This window comes from Amblyomma mixtum, chromosome 2, assembly GCF_055824585.1.
Source record: "Amblyomma mixtum isolate Tamu chromosome 2, ASM5582458v1, whole genome shotgun sequence".
Classification (NCBI taxonomy): Eukaryota; Metazoa; Arthropoda; class Arachnida; order Ixodida; family Ixodidae; genus Amblyomma; species Amblyomma mixtum.
The window spans coordinates 53,232,720-53,255,446 of NC_143013.1; the positions used below are offsets into that span (position 1 = coordinate 53,232,720).

Genomic DNA, 22,727 nt, shown 5'->3' on the forward strand with positions numbered 1-22,727 from the left:
AGCGTAATGGTTAGAAACACAACAGCAGTTCAGGGCAATGAATTTAGTGTGTACACTCTGAGCGAAACACACATCAGGGATCTGGGCATAACCACCTGTAGATGACGTGAAGATAGGAAGAGAACGGGGGGTGTACCATAGGGCAGAGATTCTCACGGTAGAAATAAAGAGCGCTACACAGAATTGGAATTTACTACGCAGAGTGAACGGACCGGTGTAGAAAGTCACAAACGAAGAGAAGGCATGCTGCGGGTCGTGCATTTGCGCTTAATTAAACGACATCGTACGACTTGCACTCTGTAGAAAACCCGGCGTCGTAATTGTGAGCGATAATCGGGAGTGGTCGGAAAGTTGGCTGCGTCACACATCAAGCGCTGTATTTGAAACGTGACTAATACATCACAAAACTGGTGATTAGAAGGTCGTAACATGTTTCAATCTTCATTAAGACATGTAAGTATACGGGATGCGTCACGTAGCTTGCATCAAAGATGTTTTAAGAAATGGCGCACGGCAGAGCTGGGTGAAAGTATGACATATTGCTTCCCACAAGATTTCTCTGCAGAGCTCCTCGGAGTTGACAGCTAGTTGTATCTACGCGCAGGAGCAGTATTTGCAGCCTTGCGGTGCGGACGCAAGATTCCGCGTTAATAAGATTGCACGTGGCGACGGGGACCAGGCGCACTAACGACAGCGGGTACGGTGGACATCGTCCGATAGATAAAATTTTCTTTTACTATTTTAAAAGCTAGGTTTTTTTAGCGGCTAGGCTATTGGAACTGGCAGCCAGTATTTTTAAGACATATTAGGGTCATGTTTCTTTCAATCCAAGAAAGTAGAAAATGAATTTCGCGAACGAAATTTGGTTATTCCGTATCTGGGTGGTGAGGTTTTTGGGTAAAGAGAATTATGTGAACGCATGTTTGCACATGGCTTCGATCTGTGCACATTCTGATCAATTTTTGCGGCAGGATGACCAAGCAAAAGAAGGTTAGACGCAGGGACTGTGAGAGGCATGGCACCTAGAGGAAACGCGGTTTGAATCGGCACAAGAGGCTGAAGACACGGATTTTATCTGTAAGTCTGGACAAGATTGACCTAGAAAACGTGACATTACAGCGTCACGTCTGGATGCCCCAGAAAGAGAGAGCTAGAGGCAGAAAAGTAAAAAAAAAAAATTGAGAAGTTCCTGATCAGCCTGTTGAAATGGAAGAAAAAATGGGCGCCACCGCTGTCCATCGGAAGCAACAGTGGTAGGCATTCTAGCTCGAGCCACATGGATGGGGCGTGCACTGGCTTTGAAAAAAACATGAAAGTAGGTCAAGCAGGGTTGCACAGGCACAGCTATTCACAGGTGGCAGCTGGGGTGTCTGGAGCGGATGGAGACGAAAGGGACAAGGTTATTCCAGAAAGGAGATCCCACTCAGTGATAACAGCCAGCAGAAACCTGAAGTTAGGAGAGAGGGACACAGTTGCAGGGTGGTTATGACTCACGACTCAAACACTCTTCCCACTTCGAGTTACTGATCAATTCGCTCTCGCCCTACCATAAGCTTGCCGTCCCGGTTAGCTCAATTGGTAGAGCGACTGCTCCGGTGTGGCGGTGGTTCCGGGTTCGAACCCCGGACCAGGACGAATTTTTCTTTAACTACGAAGTTTCTGAGAAAGCTGTATAGCTTTCCTTTGTAGCCGTATGGCTGCGCTTGGGTGGATGCCAATGAGTAATTACTCCCTTATTACAAATCTACTCCACCTTGGGGGATTCCCCTAAAACATTTGACCAACATGAGGATGTCTGCAGGAGCTATAATGGGGCGCGTAAAGAGCGACTTTTCCAGGAGGGAGCATGTACGTGGTGCTAGGAGACACGAGCATCAATCTGTGTTTGGAAAATCACTGGGGCTGCGTTACCTGGTATTGGTAGCGCAGGGAATCAAATGTATGCCCTCAACAGTGATGCCACATAAGTGGTGGAAAGAGTAGCTGACGGAGATGACGATACAAGGGCAATAGCGCAGCGAGAGTAAATCGTTCTGTGCACAGCACTGGGGGGGGGGGGGGGGGGGGGGGGAGGACGGAACGAAGAGGTTGACAAGGACTTGGGGAATCTTATTTGTGAGATAAGGATGTTAAGCCTGGAGATATTCTTCGATGTGGGAGAAACAAAAAGGGAAGAGGTGTACCACGTGTTGGCAGAGGGATTGGACGAGATGGCATCCATTTTGGTGGAAGTGTGGGGGCAGAGATGGGCTGGCGGTTGGTCGGCCGTGCTGTAGCTTTTTGAGAAAGGACGCGTCTCTCTACAATGAAGGTGAATTTGATCAAAACAGCAATTGCGTTACCGCACTTTATCACATACCAACAGTGCTGAGGCCTATACTTTCGATCCTTTATGTATGTGCCAGTATAGCGGCCATCGATGTGCGGCGACCAGGGACCACCACCATCATCAGCCTGACTACGCCCATTGCAGGGCAAAGGCCTCTCCCATGTCTCTCGAATTAACCCTGTCCTTTGTTAGTTGCCGCCACTGTATCTTCGCAAACTTCTTAATCTCATCCGCCCACCTATCTTTCTGCCGTCCCCTGCTACGCTTCCCTTCTCTTGCAATCCACTCCGTTACCCTTAAGGACCAGCGGTTATCTTGCCTTCGCATTACATGCGCTGCGCAAGCCCTTTTCTTCCTCTTTATTTCTCTAGGATGTCATTAACACGCGTTTTTTCCCCACTCAGCCCGCTTCCATCTCTTAAAGTTACACCTATCATTTTTCTTTCCATAGCTCATTGCTTTGCCCTTGACTTAATCTGAACCCTCTTTGTTAGTCTACACATATCTGCCCCATAGGTGAGTACAGGTAAGATACAGCTGTTGTAGACTTTTTTCTTGAGGGATTGTGGCAAACTGCCATTCATCATCTGAGAGAACCTGCCATATGCGCTGCAATCCAATCTTATTCTTCTAGTTATTTCCCTCTCATGATCCGGATCAGCGGTTGCTACCGGGACCACCATTTCGATATTATCTGGGGGCCACCCGTTTTTAGAAGAACGTTCGAAGTGGTGTGAAATGGCGGCATGTTCCTGAGGATAGAATTACTAATTGAGACGAAGCCCCAATTATGTGTGGGATTCGCAACGACGACCTTTCCGAACCCAAACCGTGCACTTCGAGGACCTTCAGACAGCCGTTACGGCCGAACCGTTCGATGCGGTGCGTTCCGGATGGTGTCAAACGATTCTTCGCGCTGTTATGCACACGTTTATAAAATTTATTAATTGATTTAAGAGGAAATATACCAGATATAGTGAAGACGGCTGTAAATCGCAAGAGTAGTGCATGATAGATTAGTAGTGTAAAGGAAATATCCGCGGAACTTTGTATTTGGTTTTATCCTTGTTTTCTGAGCACACCGATTTAAGTACTTCAAGCTCTCATAGCTAACGCTCTTAAGTCAAACACTTCTTTAGAATGTGATTTTTTTTCTTGGCGCCGTGAAATACAACTATGGGTATGCCCGCATTTCCTTGCTTGCCCCAAGCTCGTAATTGGCCGAAAACGCAACCTTGCATTTTGCGTGAGGTAGTACTTCTGCCCTCCTCAAATTGCCCACCTCCTGCATCCCTCTCGAGTACTTGTTACTCTCGCGCTAAGCCCCTTTCCAAAGAATGCCTTGCTACTAGCACTATTAAAGTTCCATTTTCCAGCTCAGGTTCTTCTGATTTTAGATGGAAACTACCGCGGTCGGGGACATCTTTACCTGCCTTTTATACCGTGCTAATAAACTACTAAAACTATATACACCATTGAGCCGACTCGATATGCGTCTTCGATTCGTTTTTGCTTGGAACGCGCGCGCTTTTTAAGGCGGAAGCCTTTAATGCCTCATCGTTGTAAGCAGGAGTTGTCAACAGAAATGTCACGCTTTTCAACTGGTCGAAATGGTCGTGACGTCACAGTGCGCGAATTTCAAACGGGGCCAATTGTACTTTGGCTAATGGCCATGGAAGCAATTAAAGAGATGGTATAGTGATGCTCCAAGTGGGACTGAGCTTACTTAATTAACCAATTAGCCCAAGTAACCTTTCTTGTCAGACCAGATAAAAAATTTCAGGGGGCACTTTGGCTCTCTAAAGTGCTGCAAGGCGAAAGAGTCCGTTTCCTGGCGACTGTTTGTTTTTATTTACTTTTTATTTTTCATTTTGTTATTTATTTATTTTTTGCTCCTTTTCTTAGTAGTTTTGTTTCTTTATTTTTATTTTGTTTTTATTTATTTTCCTATTTTTATTCTCTCTTTCTTGACTTTGCTGCTTTTATTTCATTTATGAAGCCCATGCATTCACTGGATGCGCGTTTATTCATGCTGGAACCTTGAGCCTTTTAAGCAGTGACGCCGAAAGGCGGACGAATCTGCCGACGCGTTTGTCGACACTCCTGCCGACGCGTCTGCTAACGACAGTATGAGGCATTAAAGGCTTTCGCCTTAATAAATAAAACCGGGTGGGAAAATGGTCAAGATGGGGAATCGAACCGTCTCCGGAGTGAGAGACGAGCACACTAACCACTCCGCCATGCCAGCTCGAGAGTTCGGAATTAACAAAGGCGCGTCTAGTGAATACGGTGTCTTCGTTCACTCCCATCGTCCTCCCTTCCCTTACGGTGAGGTTCAGGTGTCCACCGAGCTATGCGAGACAGATGCACTTCCTTTCCTCAAAAAACAATTTACCGACGAGCAAGGCGTACAGCCGAACGGGCGATGGCGTTCTGTGGACTCCCTGACAGCGTTGCAAGACGCCGCCGCGTTCTACTCTCAGAGGCGAAGCTTAATATAGCCAAACATCAGTGACACAAGGAGCAACACCGCGCTTAAGGCTTTTGCCTCACCGCACTTTAGGTCAACAAAGTGCCCTCCCTGATTTTTTTTTGTTTAAGTTTTATTATTCCAGTCGCGGTCATTGTTCAGGTAGCCTTCTATGAATACTTTCTCGGCTAATTTTCATCCACCCAGAAAGTTGACAGCAGCGGGATAAGCCTACAGAGTCACACCACTGACCGGTCCCTAGAATGCGAGCACTGGCAAAGAAACAAACAATCAAGGTCATTTAGTTTGTTTTCTTCCCAGTTATATTTTTTCTTGCACGCGCAAAGGTTACACACTGTCCGACGTCAAATTTTGTAGATTCGCCGCGTGTTCTGGCGGACGGCTGGCAGTATGTCGCCGACATCGATATTGCGCAACGATGCGAGCCACGTGGCCACATGAATCGCCATTCCTGGGTGCGAAGCTTTCAGACGCCCCGATTCCTGAAAAAAAAAACAACAAGAAAGTGGGAATGTCAATAACGCGAGCCCCATGCGTAGTACATATGGCTTCTGCGAGCATGGCACTGTAAGCATTAGCTACCAGTACTGGCTAACAATAACTCGTTACAAATATCCCATTACACATTGGCACCCGTCGTACTCTGCAAAGTAGCCCTACCCTAGACCCATGGCGTTCAAAAATTTTCAAAGGGATGCCTCATATCAACAGGGCGGCTGAAGCAAAAAGGTGGCTTGCGTCAAAGGATGGTGCTAATAGAAACACTGCCTTATTACGGTGCTCTCTGCACAGCACTATTTGTAATGGTGGCTGCTTATAGAAACAAAGGTGTCATACAGAGTTCCCCGATTACACCGACGTCACGACGGGGCGAGAGGGGGGGGGGGGAGAAATCACACTACCCAAGCAAATAAAATTAAATTAAGGATAGCCACGTAACTATCATGAACCTATCGCGAAAATCCGTGCGTACCGATTTCGGGAGGAAATACGGGGAATCCGTCTCTATCAGCAGCCGGTCCAGGGGGATCTTCCTGGCGACCTCGACCAGCCCACCGGCATTGGGGAAGCTCACGAGGGGAGTGAGCCCAAGGCAGAGGTTGGGAAACTCCGTCAGCCAGCGCTGCGCCTCCGGCCAGTCGGCGGTGAAGCAGTGGCGGTGAATCGGGTAGTCCGACGGCACCATCTGCGGAGAAGGGAGCCAAGAGATCCACCTCGTCAGCAAGAGTGAGCAGTCAACGTATACTGGCTGTTTCACCTAAGATGTTCTGCCGTGGTCAACAATAGGTTTTTTGAGTTAGAACAGTACTTTTTTGGGCATTGCGCTGTCAGCGGTATAGCGCGTCAAAATACAGGTAATACGTGCTAACTAGGACGGTTAAATAATATCGACTAGCCAACTTTGAAACTATTACTACAGTCCTTCAAAAGCCGCTGATGTTAGTCTCATTATTGTTAGTCTCATTTACTGAGAGACGCATAGTCCACCATCCGCAATATTCATATCAGTTTTTGGAATTTTGAAAACGCACTTACCCTGGGCGCTATGGGCCAACAAATCTGACTGCATCGCTCCAAAATACATGCGCTTAGCTCGCAGGCAAGGAGACTCCTCCAGTACACCCAAGTCGTCGAAATAGAGAAAATTTATTGTACCACAGCGCCAAGGCCAACTGCGTTTTTTGCATTCTAAAAACTGATATGCTTATGGCGTGCACTACCGGTCTCTCAACAATTAAGGAGACTAATTGCTAAAAGGTTAACTACTCAATAATAGTAAACCAGCCTACCACATAGCCCGTGTCTTAGCTGTATTGGGATGTGCTACACCACTGAGAGTGCCGTGAAAAAAAAAAAAAGCCTCTTTTAATAATTGCAGAGCATGTTAAGTGAAACACCCGGTACGCTGAGGCAGCCCGCACACCGCATCCGCCTCGGTCGATCCTCAGTGTCATTAAAAGGAAGTTGCACAGGTGATACAATGAATACAAGCTTTCTCCTGACCTGGAGCTCGGCTTCTTTGGGGCGAAAAGTTTAGAAAGCGGGTCTTGGACCCCGCCTCGAATAAACGAAGAGCACCTTATGCAACAGTGCTCTTTGGTCCCCCCGATGCCAACCAAAATTAATTAGCACCAGATCCGTTTGAGAAGCTACGAAGAAAGCATCCGAGCCGTCCGCAGTGCGCGAATGGAAGCGATGTGCGAGGGATAAAGTTGATAAAAAGCAGCATGGGTAAATATGTGACTCACACTAACGAGAAACTTATGGGGCACCTGAAGACTCTGCACCTTACAAAAGGTATACATATGGCCGGAATAGTCTACGTCTGGAAAGTAATAGATATGGGGCTGCGCCAAGTGACGAGTGTAGCAAGACAGACAGCTTATACCTCTTTGAGGATGCCGATGGTGTCGGACGTGGAGTCTCGAGAGTGGATTATGAGGGGCAGCTGACCATTCAGGGCAAGCTGCAGCTGCCGCCGGAGCACACGCTTCTGCTGGCCGTGGTCGCATTTGTTTCTGCAAAAGCGAGATAACACCATTTCGTAACGTGTAGCGAAGAAGGCAGTTTTACGTTGTTAACGCTACTCAGGTCTCAACAAGGACAGGAGTCGTTACTAATGCCCCATGACGCCGAAAAGTTTGTCGCATTATATACGGCGTGCTCGTAGCAATTAAGGTAATAGGGCGCTAATAAAACCCCTCAAACGTATAAGAAAAATGTTATTGACGGTTAAGAAACAAAAAGAAAAGCATGCAGCCAAGCTTGAGTAAATTTTGAGATGCGGTTGTCTCTTCATTCACGCAGCACTAGAGACAGAAGCCGCCACATGCGGTGGTTTTTTGAGCGATGGGTGGAACAGTATTGATCTTTAGCGAAGTCTACTAATGGACAGGAGACAAAAAGCCCTTCTTCCACCCCTTCCCCCCCCCCCCCCCCCCATCCTCTCCCGCATTGAACTGGTATGCGCACTCACCTGCGGGAGTAGTCCAACCCTATTTCACCCAAGGCGACGACTTTTGGATGTTCCAGGGCCTTGATAAGGTATTCGTCCACCTCTTCGCTGTACTCGCGAGCCATGTGCGGATGACATCCGAAAGCTCCCCAAACGCCATCCTCGGCCAGGATCGGCTCCCACAGGCGGCGCTGCGCAAAGTAGTAAGCGCCAGTGCCAAATTAATTAAGGCAGAGGGTATAATTGACGTCAAAAGTGGCAGGACTAGGCTTATAGAGGAATAAATATAAGAGCAGCTAAGGCAGGAGGAATTACGGTATATGGGTTTGTGGAGGTAGTACATCTTAAAGACATAGAGCGATCACCATGTAACCCTTACTATGCATGGGAATATTCATGCATTGAAAAAAAAAAACGCAACGTCGAAGATAAAGACTTATTTCTGCTGCAAATTTATCATAGTTCCATTGCAAGCTAACAGAAAGATGGTTTGGTTTGGTTTATGGGGTTTAACGTCCCAAAGCGACTAAGGCTATGAGAGACGCCGTAGTGGAGGGCTCCGGAAATTTCGACCACCTGGGGTTCTTTAACGTGCACTGACATCGCACAGTACACGGGCCTCGAATTTCTCCTCCAAAGAAATTCAACCGCCGCGGCCGGGATCGAACCCGCGTCTTTCGGGCCAGCAGCCGAGCACCATAGCCACTGAGCCACCGCGGCGGCTACTAACAGAAAGAGTAAATAAATTACTGTACTGGGATTACAGTAACTTAATTACTGCCATAAGTGCGGTGAATGCATCTGTAAGTGAATGCAAGAATGAGATGCGACGTTTATAGAAATTATTGATGTTGGCACAGATTTAACTCCCCGAGGTCATTAGAACTTACTGTAAATAATTCCACCACGCATGAGAAGACAACAGACACGCGATAAGATTGTGTTTGAAAAAAAAAAAAAGATTACCTTTTGGAATGTCTGCGGATCGCAAAAATTTGCCACGCAGGCTTCATAACAATCAGGGAAGGTGTCCCGATGCTCGTCCCGCAATCCGGCGTAGGTTCCCCGGTGGCCCACTTTGCGGAAGATGAGCTCCAGGTGACAGTGGGTGTCCACCAGGCCCGCACTTGACGGCAGCGAGTACGGCCACTGCTTGGTCGATTGTGGCATGACTGGCGGCAACGCTGTCTGCGTTGGCTCCGAAGGCGCGGCAGTGCAGGGCTCGGCCTCCTCCTTTTGTACAGCACGGGGTGCCTCGATGGACGACCTCGGGTGCCGTGAGACGCGTCTGCGCTGGAAGACGACCTCTGCCGGCTCATCGTGCCGACTCCAGGCAGTTTGCAGAGCACGGGCGTGAGCTACAGCGTCCTACAAGGCAAAAAATAAAGATGTATATAGAAAGAATTCTGCTACTAGGGAAAGTTTTTACATGACGTGACAGGCTCCAACTTTGGATGCAGCAGAGACCAGGAACGAAACAGTCCTTTGTCCCTTTCTCGAGGGGTGTGGCCTATTCAGTATTCTAGTATTAGCTAGAGTCCCAGTGACTTTACTATTAGCGACCCCGCACCCTTTCAGCAACTTCCCCCATTCACCCCTCCCCACCCTTAGCCAGAACAAGAAACAATCCACTCCCTGAACTACGGATAGTTTTTACATGACGTCACAGGCGCGAACTTTGGGTGCAGCAGAGACTAGGCAGGAAACGGTCCTTTGTCATGGGGTGTGGCCTACTCAGTATTCTGGTTTTAGCTAGTTCCAGTAACATTAGTATTAGCGAACCTTTTCCACGAAGACTCTCTCTCCCTGTCTCAGCTGGATTGCTATAAAAAGTAACCAATTAGGTGCGTTCGATTCGCCTGCACTACGTGAACGTATTCTCGTGGTGCGGCACATCGCTATTTGTTTCAGCGGTGCAAGATGGCGCCGTCTGTATGACGCCATTCGTTTCAAAAAGTGCAGACGTTGTGCTGGTCTATTTCAGGAAAGTCCGGAAAAACTGTACACCTCCTCAGTGGTCGGTGCTGAAATGATGCAGCAGCGTTCGCCATGGAAGCAGACGACGTCTTGCGCTTTGCGATAAACGGCGGAGGTACTCAAATTAGTCCACTCGTCGATGAGAACGGCGCCCCCACACGGGCCCGACTATTATGGAACGTGATTGGCCAAGCGAGAAGGCAGCGACGGGGGTGGGGACGCGACCCTCACCGGCACCTTGCATCTCTCGAGCACCATGCTCTCGACGGACCCGTCACCGCGTCTTTCCTTTGGACTAATAAAATTACAACAGCACCCGAAGCCGGTTATGTTAACTAAAAAGGAAACACCTGTATGCAGCATGATGCACATTGTTGCAACAACCGCTTAACATGCAAGTCGGCACGCCCACACCCTAGTCGTGTTCAACAAAAGAACAGACGTGCGCTTCACAGCTGCCGCGCGGTTGCAACATTGTGCTGTTTGAGAATTCTTCACGCGGTTTGTGATGCTGGCGGCCAATGACGTGGGCGCCACGCTGCTGGCTGCAATTTGGTGGCTACACCAAGGCTAGCATACGACCAAACTTGCACTCGACCATTCCTGTTGGAAGCAGTCAGTGCCAAGCTGCACTTGAACTGCAGGAACTGGCGCTAAAGACGATAAAGCCAGACTTTTGCGACGTTTTCTGGAACCAATCTTGACCGCCGCTTTTGAGACAAATTGCTCCCTGGGCGTCGCCATTTTGTTCACTGATGTGCTGCGTATCGCACACAGCAGCAGAGTAACTTACGCACGTAGGATCTCGTCCGAGAAGCAGTTTGCAGGGGAAAAACGACCACGAGGGCACTGACATGGGAGCAGAAATCTTCAAGCTACAGTGCAACATAGAAAGAGCTTGAGGCGTCAGGAATCAAAAGAATCTTTCAAAACACGTGTATGGTAGATCACTGGGACACGGAAACGGGTACACCTAAATGCAGGTGCATTAATCCGTAGACAGAGCGGACATCTGAGACACGGAACAAAGCGTTCGCGTTACAGGTTACGGCGGTCATTAAAATAAATCAATAATTAATAAAAACACCAGGCTGCCTACCTCGTCTGACCGCAGACAGTGCGTCATGTAGGTACTCGGGCCGTGCCACGAAAGAGCGCCCGGCATGGTGTCCTGCTGGGAACAGGGCTGCGTCTCGTGGAAGTATTTCTCGAAAACGGAGAATGGCTGCTCGTCCTCCGATGACTCGTCCCCCGTCGTACGTCCTGCCGTAGTTCCGGCTTGTCTGTCACCAGACCTTGCGAGTTCAGGTGACGATTGGGGTTCAGTTGTAGACGAGACCGGGAGATTCGGCAGCGAGATGTCCTCTTGAGATGAGCAACGGCGAAGCATCACGTCGTACTCATCCCAGGATTCGGTATCCGAGCAGCAATCCCAAGTGTCGTCGCTCCCGGCGAATTCAGCAAGTGGTTGGTATACAACCATGACAGCCGGCCTGCTAAGAGTCATTACAAAGAAGCAAAGACATGTTACAACTAGTTATTCATGTGCAATGGCATCGCGCTAACTGGAGCATAAGAGAAAACCGGCATTCCTATTTGGAACCTGAATTCTTTTGGTGCAAACGAAATAAAAGTCAAGTCAGAACAGGACCTATGCTCAGGGCTGATCTGCGCAAATTCTGTAAACGGCTTAATTTCGGCGTTTTTGGAGAATCACGGGGGCCTCACGATAATTGGTTCCACAAATGATTATAGAGCAAAGGGAGCGCAAAGTGGTACCTTTGCTTTACGAAATTTAGTACGCGTGAAATATTCCTAAAACGTGACTTCACCCGATTTGCGAAATACTTAGCTCGCGAAAAATATGTCGCTTACAGTAGTATCAGGACATGGAAGGTCCATGAGATTGTCTAATGTTATTGAAATCTGCTCTTTGTGGAATAAAAGCACTCATACCTACGCATACGATGAACTTAGCCGCCAGAAATGATGTAGCAATTAACGACTATGGGTACCGCGGCCTAGTCGGGAGAAAAAAAAATCAGTGAGAGTACAAGTACGAACGAGTTGCTCTCTTGAAGGAAGACCACTCTCAACTGCAACGGCAGCAGCAGTCAGTGCAGCTTTAAATAACAATCAGGGTACCCTACCGGACGAAAGGGAAGGCTGAAAACCAGATGCGGAAGAGGACGAAGTTCTAAGAAAAGAACCGGTCACGTCGTCAACCCCACTTCCCTCACGCCTTCACGGCAGCGCTTCAGAGGCGGAGTTTTCTAAGCTAACCTTCGCGTAGCCTTTTGCATATGCCTTCTTCCCCCCTCCTTGCTTTGTTCTCCCCACTCCCCTCTCTGAAAGACTGCGCATATTCTGGAGCAAGTTTTCCTGGCCTTTTCGGAGAATCCATGCTCGGCTGGTCGATCCCAGACGAGTTCCCTTGTTTCGCAGGTCTTTTCGGGGAAGCACGATGGGAGCTACAGACAGCTTCTTCACCCATCGAGCAGAACGAGTGGGCCTTTTACCAAAGTCGGATACAACTTAAGAATCCAGTGGGTCTTCCTTGTAAAAGGAACCCCTTCCAGCCAGTGCATCGGCCGCTTATCTTGACCTTGCAAGTATGGCAAAGCAGGGAGTCGTAGTTGAAGGGTAAATTCCTTCACTCTTCGGTGGGGCATAGACCCATCTATGCATTGTGGCGCCGCTCCCTGCATTGTCACGCTAGCAGGGTCATGGGAATGGGGCGATGCTGCTGGTTGGAAGGGTGTCCATTGGCGGGGAAAAAGCCGCTCGGTTCCTGTCTGTATCCGGCTGTAGTGATTCACCCCAGCAGGGGCCGCCAGGCTCGACTACAGGTTTGCCGTGCGAAAAAGGAACGTGGAGGGCGCAGCTATTATAAATCTCGTTACAATGGCCATTGGGCTTGGTTTAGGACATAGTGAAAAGCAGTGACACTTTGCAGAAGCCCTTCAAAGAAAGCTCTCTAGCCCATGGCGTCGACCGATTTTCATGAGGCCGCGGTAAATCCGGTTGAGCCATCGTTATTGCCCATTCATCTGCCACCCGATGCGATTTCACGCTAGCAGGTCTGGCAACTGTGTACACCCAGCGCGTCGTCTGCTCTTTTGGTCCGTCGCATTCGGTCACGTCAGCTGATCGCAGGCCAGTTTTTTGTCAAGGAGAGGGCAGAGTCGAGCTGGTTGGTTCATGTTGAATGGTACGGCAAAACAGCGCTGACGGACGGGACGGAAGAAGACGAGACAGACACATGCGCTAACTAACAACCAAATGGTTTATTGCGAAAGAGGGGGCAATATAAAGCATAGAAGGGAAGAAAAATGCGGTGGAAACATGACATGGCATACATTCGGAAATCATCACTGATTAAGAAAAACGATCTCCTGTGGGAATAGAGCCACCGATGGTTGGCTTACACATGAGCGTCCTCATGCGTGAATGTGAAAGGCCTCCGATATCAGGCGCGAGGTGTGATCTATATACTTGGCGATGATAGTGGTTTGGTTCAAAAATGCCTCACATTCGTCGCAATCTGCGAAATTAATGACCATGTTATTTCGGCGTGACTTGTTTTCAATGTCTTTCGCGTGTTCGCGTAGCCTATCGTTGACGCACCGTCCGGTCTCCCCGATGTAAAAACGGCCGCATGACAGTGGGACCTTGTAAACCACACCACAGCAATAGTTTACAAATTTGTCTCCGTGTTTCTTCTGACAAGCCTTCCTTCCACTTTCCTGATTCACTCTCTTGCACAGGTCTTCCTCGGGTAGTCTGCAGCGGTGAGCCCAGTAACCTGCGCGTCAAAGCTGGCTTGGGTTTTATGCGCACATGATCTAAACATAGCGGCTTTCATGCATGTTTTCGCTATCCCGCGCTTAACTATCTTAGAGTGGGCCGACCGGAAGGGGAGCAGGCTCTTCTGGGAGCGTGGGGAGTACATCCAACAAACATGGTCACACGATAGCACAAGTTCCAGATATAAAAACCTTAGTTTGTTGTTAGTAGATAGCTCTGTGGTCAATTGTAGGTTGTTAAGTTCAGTACTGAACACGTCAAAAGTCTGAGCAATAGATTGTTGGGCGTCACCTTTGCGATAAAATACTAAAAAGTCATCTAAATAACACATGACCTTATAACAACAATGCCGTCAAGCTTGGCTTGAAGTTTTCTGTCGCACGAAGCTAGAACAGATCGTTGATAACGGGAGCGAGGTTTGATCCAATACAAACACCTCGTGTTTGGATGAAAAAACTTTCGTCAACTCTAGCAAACGTGGACTGTAAATAAAAGTCCAGCATTTCTAGAAACATGCTAACGTTCATACCACTAGAGTTCTGAAACTTTATAACTACGTGACGGTCGATGCAATTGCTGATTTCTGCGATCACCGCGCTTTGCGGCAGGGAGTAGTACAAGTCCTTGGCATCCACCGAAAACGCGCTAACGTGGGCAGGACACTCGTTTTGAAGGAATTCTGACACGGTCTCATGCTTTCTGATGAGGAAAGGATCTTCAACCTCAAGGTGCGACAGGCACTTCTGCAGGAACACCGCTACCTCGCACTGCCACGTTCCTCGTTCGGACACAATGACACGGAAGGAGCAGCTTAATTTATGCGTCTTGGCGCTGAAGAAGACGGTTAGGCTAGATGACTTCGACGCCTTCACAGAAGAGGCCATTCTTGAAAGGCCAGCACGCTCACAAAGCTGTACTGCCTGCTCTTGCACTTTCGACGGCTTCACAGTTTTCACTTGTCTGAAGTTGGCCGCGACTCTAGCTTGAGCCTTATCCTTGGGGAGGTCGTTTGCCACGACGACAAAACCACCGTCTTTGTCTGACTGAAGGAGCTTGACGCCAGCGGCCCTCAAAGTCGCTGGCGTCAAGCTCCTTCAGTCGGACAAAGAGGTTGGTTGCACAGAGGGTTGCACACGTGTATCCTACGACGGTTCGGCGTGGCTATGCTGTTGCCGGTATATCACGAGGGACTGCGAAGGACGGCCGAGGCGGTCGAATTTCGATGGAGGCGAAATTCTAGAGGTCCGTGTAGTGTGCGATGTCAGAGCACGTTAAGGAGCCCCAGGCGGTCGAAATTTCCGGAGCCCTTCACTACGGCGTCTCTCACAGCCCGAGCCGCTTTGGGATGTTAAACCCCCATAAGCCCAACCAAACCTGTCGCATGCTGATGTGCGCGTGCGCGCTGTCCTTAGTCACCGAAGAAGCATAACGTCTGGAATGAGCCTTATGTCCTCTAGGCCCCGAACATCTATGGGCACTTCACGGGGATCTTCCAGGATATCACTGGTTACCGTCTGTCGACTGATCGACACAGGTGGGGCTACGGGAAAGATTTAGTGTAAGAAGGAACGCACCGTACCTCTGCGAGGATTCCAGTTGTCTCGGGCATCGATTGAACATCGAAGGGTATAGTCGCCCATGTAGGGCAAGCCGCAGCTGCCGCTGGAGCGTGTGCTTCTGCAGGACGTGGTCGCACCTGTCCCTGCACAAGTGATGTCAGTGGTAGGCGCGTCTATTAGGTTACGCTACACAGGCACGCACCGAGACCGGCGTGTGCAGGAAGCAGCATGAATAAAATGGCCGTGCAATCGAGGACCGTACCGCAACAGTGCGTTTGAAATTTTGGCCATTTCAGCAAGGAAAGTGTCGCCGTACGCAGGAAAGCGTAAAAACAAGAGGATTAATTGTTTTTGACCTGAAAAGTTATGGTGGTTTGCGCATATATGTATTGTGAATGACGCAGCAGTTTCAAAACACCAAACTGAACGCACCTCTTTGAGGGTGAAGGCCAGCGCCGGGTTGCGACCTTGTGTAACTGCGAGTATAGCTGGACAGTGCGAAACATGGCGCAGCTTGGGTACACGCTGCTGCTTGTTTTACATATGCCTGCAAAATTCAAGCTGAAGGTGAGTGCTTTGGAAAATAGTTGCACACACCGGCGTCTTGATATGAGCGGAAAGCAAGAACGAACACGGGCGCCACACTGACAACTGCAGTGTAAATGCGCTTGTCACGGTTAGAAATAACAAAAATCTGTTTAATACCCGGAAAACCGCACACGCAGTGGAATTCGCTGAAGTCAAAGATATCGCTTTGTTCTAGCATACAAGTGGTCGTAAACTGAAAAAAAAAGAAGGGATTTTTCATAAGGTGAATGAAACAGTCCTATCAAAGCTGGCAAAAGCGGGTCCGCAAAAAGGTTCCGCGCTATATCGGTGTTTTTTCGTTTTTTTTTGCTCTAATTAATGAACTAATCATTCTACCGAGATACTTTTTTTCCGCAGAATCCCCACATCATCCTCTCGCGTACAACCACTGGTTTCATGCTACCTATTCTTAGAATGTCACAACTACTGCGGACACTGTTTTGCGGCCACCTTTTGCGGAGACGACGCCGCTGACAGGACAGAGTTTTTCACATAAAAACACAGCAACTCCCCCCCCCCCCCCCCCCCCCACCAACGTTACTAGATTACCCTAGTTACGTTACTAGATTACCCGAGTAACGTTGCCCACAACATCTTCCAGTGCAATCTAAAAGAACACGACAGAGATTGGTGGGCGTACTCACTTATATCAGGATTTTCTATTCCTTGCTTCCTGAGGGCGACAAGTTTGGCCGTTCCAGCTAACCGTCGGTGAGCTGCTGGCGGTGACCTGAAGAGGCATGTGCAGATTGCAGCCCAGCGATCGCGACGCATCACAGGACAAGAACTTCTGCGTGTGACGCTGGCCAGAGATGACAGTGAAACCACTGTCTACAGATGCACAACAAGTTCTGCGGTGAACGAAGCGATACAAGGTTCAAAAAGACGGCAGAGAAAGGCATGAATATCAAAAATAGCATCGCTAACTAACGCGCCACCATTGAAGAGTGTACTCAGCGCTTCTGCAGTCGTCAAGTGCCAACACAGATAAGATAATTTTGTGCTGGAGACACCCGCCGTCACTACTCTCACGTTCCCGGGTCGTTAAAGCACCCCATTAGGAATCGCGTCTGACAAGCGCGACGCCGACAAACGGAAACATGAAAGAACGTTTCCTACGCGTTCTAGAACACTGACAACGCATCAAATTGGCACAGTACCATAGTCGGATACAACTAAAGAACGAACCGGCTTTTCTCGGTCAAAGGGCCCCCTTCCAGCCAATGGCGTCGGCGGATTCTCATGAACCTGCTATAGCATGACAATGCACAGAGGGGACTATCCCCGAACATGGAAAGTGGGGACTATATTCTTTCGTCTGCCACTCCCTGCATTGTCGCGCTAGCAGACTCACAAGAATCGGCCGACGCCTTTGTCTGGAAGGGGTTCCTTTGACGGGGAAAAGCGGCTTTCGCTCTTGAATTGTGTCCGACTACAGTGAAAAGCAACGCTCTATACGCGTTCGGAATGGATTGGGAGGAGTACCTCTTTGAACGTGGGCGAATCGCATAAGTTTTCCACGCAGCCTTCGTAGCAGTCGGGGAAGGTATGCCATCGCTGGATACTGAACCGGCCGTATACGATCCTCGGTGGTGCACATTGCGGAATCGCAAGCGAGGGTGGAAGAGGATGTTCGCTAAGGTCCCATTACTGAGTAGAGTATAGGTGGTAGCGACGACGTAACGTACGGTGAATTCGACGCTGCAGTGGTAAGTTTAGCGTTATTCTCGCCGCTACGCCCACGGAGCGTCCATTGCGACAAGTGGGAAATAGGTGACAGTTTTGAACCGAAAGGTGTTTCCGCCCGCTTCTTTTGCTACCAGGAAGTGATCTGAAAGACACGTGGTAAGGGCGATAGCTTTATAACCTCTTGGGAGGGTGTGAAGAGAGGATGCGAAACAACTGCGAGTATAACAGCCTGATACTGAAAAAAGCTACTCATTAGTGCCGAAGTGACAAAACTGGCAATTTTACAGGACACGCCTGTAGTACGCAGCTTTCTTTACCTTATCATTTTCTGTTTATTCAAATGATTCACCAATGGTGTAGATTCTGCGGGGTTTCGGATCTGTCTCCATGAGCGTCGGCTGTTCCAATCCCGACGGCCGCTACGTCCGCTTCTTCCTTGTTGCCTATAGTGCGGGCCATTTTTAATTGCGGAACGAGGTAAATACATCCATGCATGCGCAGTTCTTCTACAAATTTCGAAGCTCTTGGTTTGGTTTGGCTTATGGGGTTTAGTGTCCAAAAGCGGCTCAGGCTATGCGCAAGACTGCAATGTAGGGCATCGGATAATTTAGGGATTCCTGTACGAGAATTGAATCACACAGTAAAGGTTTCTCCAGTATTTCCAAAACACCAAAATGTGACCGCCGCGGTCAAGATCGAACCCGAGCACCATACCGCTGCAGAACCTCGAAGCTTTATACACCGGTACACTCAAGTCTTGAAGTCGCGGGTAAGGTGAGAGTGCGTGAAAAGTTCCCAGACTACAGTGTCTGCTATTGTTGCGAAAGCAACACTACGCTAGTCGCCGAGTCATTTCGGGTAGCTCTGGAAAGGCCAACGTGCGCATGCGCGTGACGCAACACGGCGCACAGCTGGAGCGCCGGAGCCGCCGCCGCACGCTCTCCGTCGCCGAGCCAACGGTTTCCCCATTCTCTCTCTCCCTCTCTGATGCGCAGTGGCGATTGCGCATCGCCATCTTCGTGGCTTGTGGTCTTTATAAAATTGGCAGTGGCTTAGCTCTGCTATGCCAGGATATACGTGGCGTGAGGTGAGGGCGAGGTGTCCATATTTCGGTGGACACCTGGACCAGAGGGAAGGGGCATAACTGCATTCTTGGAACAGTGGACACGATTCGCCGCTAGGGGGCCAACGGGAGCGGATGCCTGCAACGTCGGCTCCGGCAAACGGTACGTGCTTCTCCTACCCAATCTCTCCTACGGCCACTAATCTGCTCGAAAACCGACATAACTGCCTAAGGAGGACAGGAAAGCCGCCCATTACGGGCATAATCCGACCTATTCTGAGAGAAGAACAATTATCGGACCGAGACGCCAAGCCGCACAGCTAGGCCGCACTAGGATTCCTCCCCTCCGCCGACTCCGTCGGCGACGGCAGCCGTTGTCATGGAGGTAACGGTTGAAGGCCGCACCATCACCGCGGAAGAGCAAAACTCAAGCGACTGGACACCGGTGCTGTATAAAGCCTACGCCTCCCGACCAGCCAGTTCGCCGAAACTTTACCGCTCCGACAACGCTACCTCAGACGCAGCTCACCCGAACGCCAACAACGCGTCGCGCCACGCAGCAGCCGTAACCGGCAGCGGCAAGACGCCGACCCGTCTACCACCTGCGACTAAGGAGGCTCGCCTCGCAGTACAGCGGAGCAAGCAGCTGCCACCACTCCCACCTAACGCTATTCGAGTAGTCGTTCGCCCGCGAGGTGAACTACGACTCCTAGATGTCCCAGCACCCCGGCTCTTGAAGACAGTGCAGACCCAGCTCGATATCATTCCACCGGACGACTTCTGCCTGCGCGTCCACCCGACGAACAATACTTTCACCATGGCAACCACACATTTCCCAACAGTCGAGACTCTCAAGACGCTGACCTCTCTCACCATCGGAGGCAAAACATATCCCTGCGCGGCATACGTAGCACCACCACCGGGGGCTACCAGAGGAGTCATCACGAACGCCTATGACGACGAGACGCCGACGCAACTGTACCACGACCTGGTGAAAAGAAATCCTGAATACACCATTCTAGCAGCACGACGCATGGGAAAGACACACTCCATCCTGATCACCTTCGACGAAACCACAGTACCTCACTCCATCAAATACATGGGAGCCATCCACCGCTGCACCCCATACCGTGGCAGTCCGGATGCCTGTACTAACTGCAGACAGCCGGGCCACCGCCACGACGTATGCCCGAGTCCCAAGACAAATATCTGCCCCCGTTGTGGAACACAACACTCCCAAGAAGACACACTTTGCACGCCCAAGTGCATTCTGTGCGAGGGCCCACACCTGACAGGCACGGGATCCTGCAAGGGACGCAACATCCACCAGCCACGGAAACAGCCAAACCACCCACAAACGCAGCAGCACGACTTGGTCCTATCCAGAGAAAATTTTCCCCATTTGTCATCCGGACTCCCACAGCCCAACCAAAACAAACCAGCTTGGTCAGTGCCGTTGAAACAAGTCTGGGACACCTCCGCCTCTTCACACAGGCACACGACATCCTTGCCTGCACAACCCAGTCTACAACAAGCCCTGGCAAAATCTCAGGAGGAGGCAGCAGCGGCTAAGGCAGAAGCTACAGCAGCCCGAGCAGAAGCCGCCGCCTTGCGTCAACACATCGCCAAGCTGGAAGCCCAGATAAGTGCTCTTGCCGCTGGTTCTACCCTTCCACCTGCTCCCGCTCCTACCACATCCCAAACTCCTCCTCCCAACCCGCCTACCGCCGATGCCTCGTCCTCCCACTCCGAGCCTAATTCCTCTCCTGATTTGCTAGCAATGGAGGCTGACACTGATCCCTTTACAAATTCACCTCCGTGCACAACGCCCTCTCCCTCCACACCCATCTCACTAAACAACATACCAACCCTGCTTGAATCATTTGCAGCTCGCTTTGAGGCAAAACTGCAGGAAGCTATAACTCGCATCAACGAGGAATACACACCCATCAAAGACGCAGTAATCCGCATAACACAAGACAACGCTATTCTTAACCACCGATTCGATGTGCTAACTCAAGGATTCTCTGAACGCTGTAACGATCTTGAGTCCCGACTCCCAAAGCGTGACCCCACACCAAACAGACGCAAGAAGCCCAAAGCACCGGAGGAACAGGCCAACCCTATCCCTACCATAGTTCAGGGCTCCCAACCCCCCGTTACAGCTCCCTCCTCTATAGATTGTCATGATGGCAGTTCCACTCCGTAATCTTACACTCTGGCAGTGGAACTGCCGGGGATTTGGTCACAAGCGTCACGTAATCCACCAACTGCTGTCCTGCGCTGCAGGACCCGACATCCTTGCCCTGCAGGAACCCTCAAACCCACTCACCCTACCCGGCTATGCTCCTGTTCTGCCCACATCCCCCACACCCCCTCGGGTAGCATTTCTGGTTCGTCGTTCAATCACCACCATCTCCCATTCCATAGTGATTGAAGACATTGATCACCTTTTTATTGAGCTTGTGCCGCAACACACTCGAGCGAACAGTGTCTTCATCCTAAATGTTTATAGCCACCCTAAGTGCCTTCAAGGTAACTTCGAACGCCTCTTTACCATCGCGAAGCGCATAGCCAACAAGTGCCCCTTACTCGTCGTGGGAGACTTTAACGCCCCACATACAGCCTGGGGTTACCCACACGACACACCGAAAGGACGTCGGGTATGGTTAGCCGCGCAACAAGCCGGTCTCTCCCTTCTCACAGACCCCACCTCTCCTACACGCACGGGAAACAGTGTCTGTAAAGACACTACGCCAGACCTCACGTTCGCACATCGCCTCCCTCACGCCACATGGTGCAACACACAAGAGAATCTTGGTAGTGACCATTTCATCATCGAGATTCTCTTACACATTCAACTACATCGCAGGCCTCCCAGAGGCTCCACTCTTACAAAGTGGGACTCTTTCCGCTCATGTAGAACAGCACGCACTTTCGTTCCCATCACGGACATCACCGCATGGACCGAGCAGCTAAAAAGCGATGTCCGATCCGTAACTTGCACTCTACCCGAAGACTGCCCAAGCGACACAATTGACTCCCGCCTCCTACATTTATGGGAGGCTAAAACAGGCCTAGAGCGCCGCTGGCAAAGGCAGCGATGGAACCGGACACTTAAGCGTCGCCTCGCCCGCCTTAACAAAGAGATAGAAACACACGCAGCGAATCTTTCACGTCAGAACTGGGAATCTATCTGCAACAAGCTTGATGGCAATATGAGTGTGCCTCAGACCTGGAACCTTTTTCGGCACTTAATAGACTCCACTCACTCTAAGACTGCCCAGAGACACGCCCTCACCAAACTCATACATACTTCAGATATACCTCCACCAGACCTCCTCCAAGACCTTCGAAATCAATACTTCCCCACATACCCTCCTGCACACCACCCTGATTATGCAGGCCCCCCTAACGACCAGCTTGATCAACCCATTACAGAAGCAGAGGTCCAGTCTGAACTCCAGACGCTTAACACGTCCTCAGCCCCCGGCCCAGACGGGGTACATAACAAGGCTCTCAGGAATCTCGACGCACAATCCATTGCTGCACTTACAGAATACTTTAATGAATGCTGGCGACTGGGCACCCTCCCACCACAATGGAAAGAGGCAAGAGTCATTTTCATACCCAAACCTGGCAAACCTCTGCTTACTTCTAACCTCAGACCCATCTCCCTCACATCTTCTGTTGGCAAACTCATGGAGCATGTACTCCAGCGCAGGCTTTGCCAATACCTAGAAAGCAACAATCTCATGCCCACTAGCATGTTTGGATTTCGACCAGGGCTTTCCACACAGGACGTCTTCTTGCAGCTAAAACATCACATTCTCGACTCACAGACCTCCGACACTAAAGCTATCCTAGGGGTGGATCTCACTAAGGCATTTGATAACGTTACGCACTCAGCTATCCTAGAAAACCTTACGACCCTGGGAGTCGGCGCCAGGATGTACAACTACATCCGAGACTTCCTCAGCCACCGCACAGCCACGCTTACCTTCGGCGACCACAGCCTACCAGGGATCACGCTGGGAGCACGAGGTACGCCCCAGGGAGCCGTCCTCTCCCCTATTTTATTCAACATAGCACTTCTTCACCTACCACAACAGCTAGCTCAAATTCCGGACATCCATTTCAGCCTCTACGCCGACGACATCACTGTCTGGGCAAACCATGGCAGCGATGCCGAAATAGAAGAACACCTACAATTGGCACTAACCACCATCGACGCATATGTACGGGAGCGTGGCCTGACCTGCTCCCCT

General features: G+C 50.1%; 2 protein-coding genes across 2 annotated transcripts; one reads left to right on the top strand and one right to left on the bottom strand.

Annotated features, from left to right (window-relative positions):
* Window positions 1-5,164: 5,164 nt before the first annotated feature.
* LOC149359371 (3'-5' RNA nuclease TATDN2-like) lies at window positions 5,165-11,143 on the bottom strand. Its single transcript, XM_089567654.1, has 6 exons — window positions 10,853-11,143; window positions 8,743-9,144; window positions 7,798-7,967; window positions 7,210-7,339; window positions 5,794-6,006; window positions 5,165-5,302 (listed from the first exon to the last, which is right to left on the bottom strand). The coding sequence occupies exons 1-6, from the start codon at window positions 11,141-11,143 to the stop codon at window positions 5,165-5,167; spliced, it is 1,344 nt and encodes a 447-aa protein (XP_089423780.1).
* A 7,435-nt stretch (window positions 11,144-18,578) lies between these two features.
* On the top strand, window positions 18,579-21,897 carry LOC149359372 (uncharacterized). Its single transcript, XM_089571607.1, has one exon. It carries the CDS (start codon window positions 18,839-18,841, stop codon window positions 20,666-20,668), a length of 1,830 nt encoding a protein of 609 aa, XP_089427733.1. The 5' UTR covers window positions 18,579-18,838; the 3' UTR covers window positions 20,669-21,897.
* The last annotated feature ends 830 nt before the right edge of the window (window positions 21,898-22,727 follow it).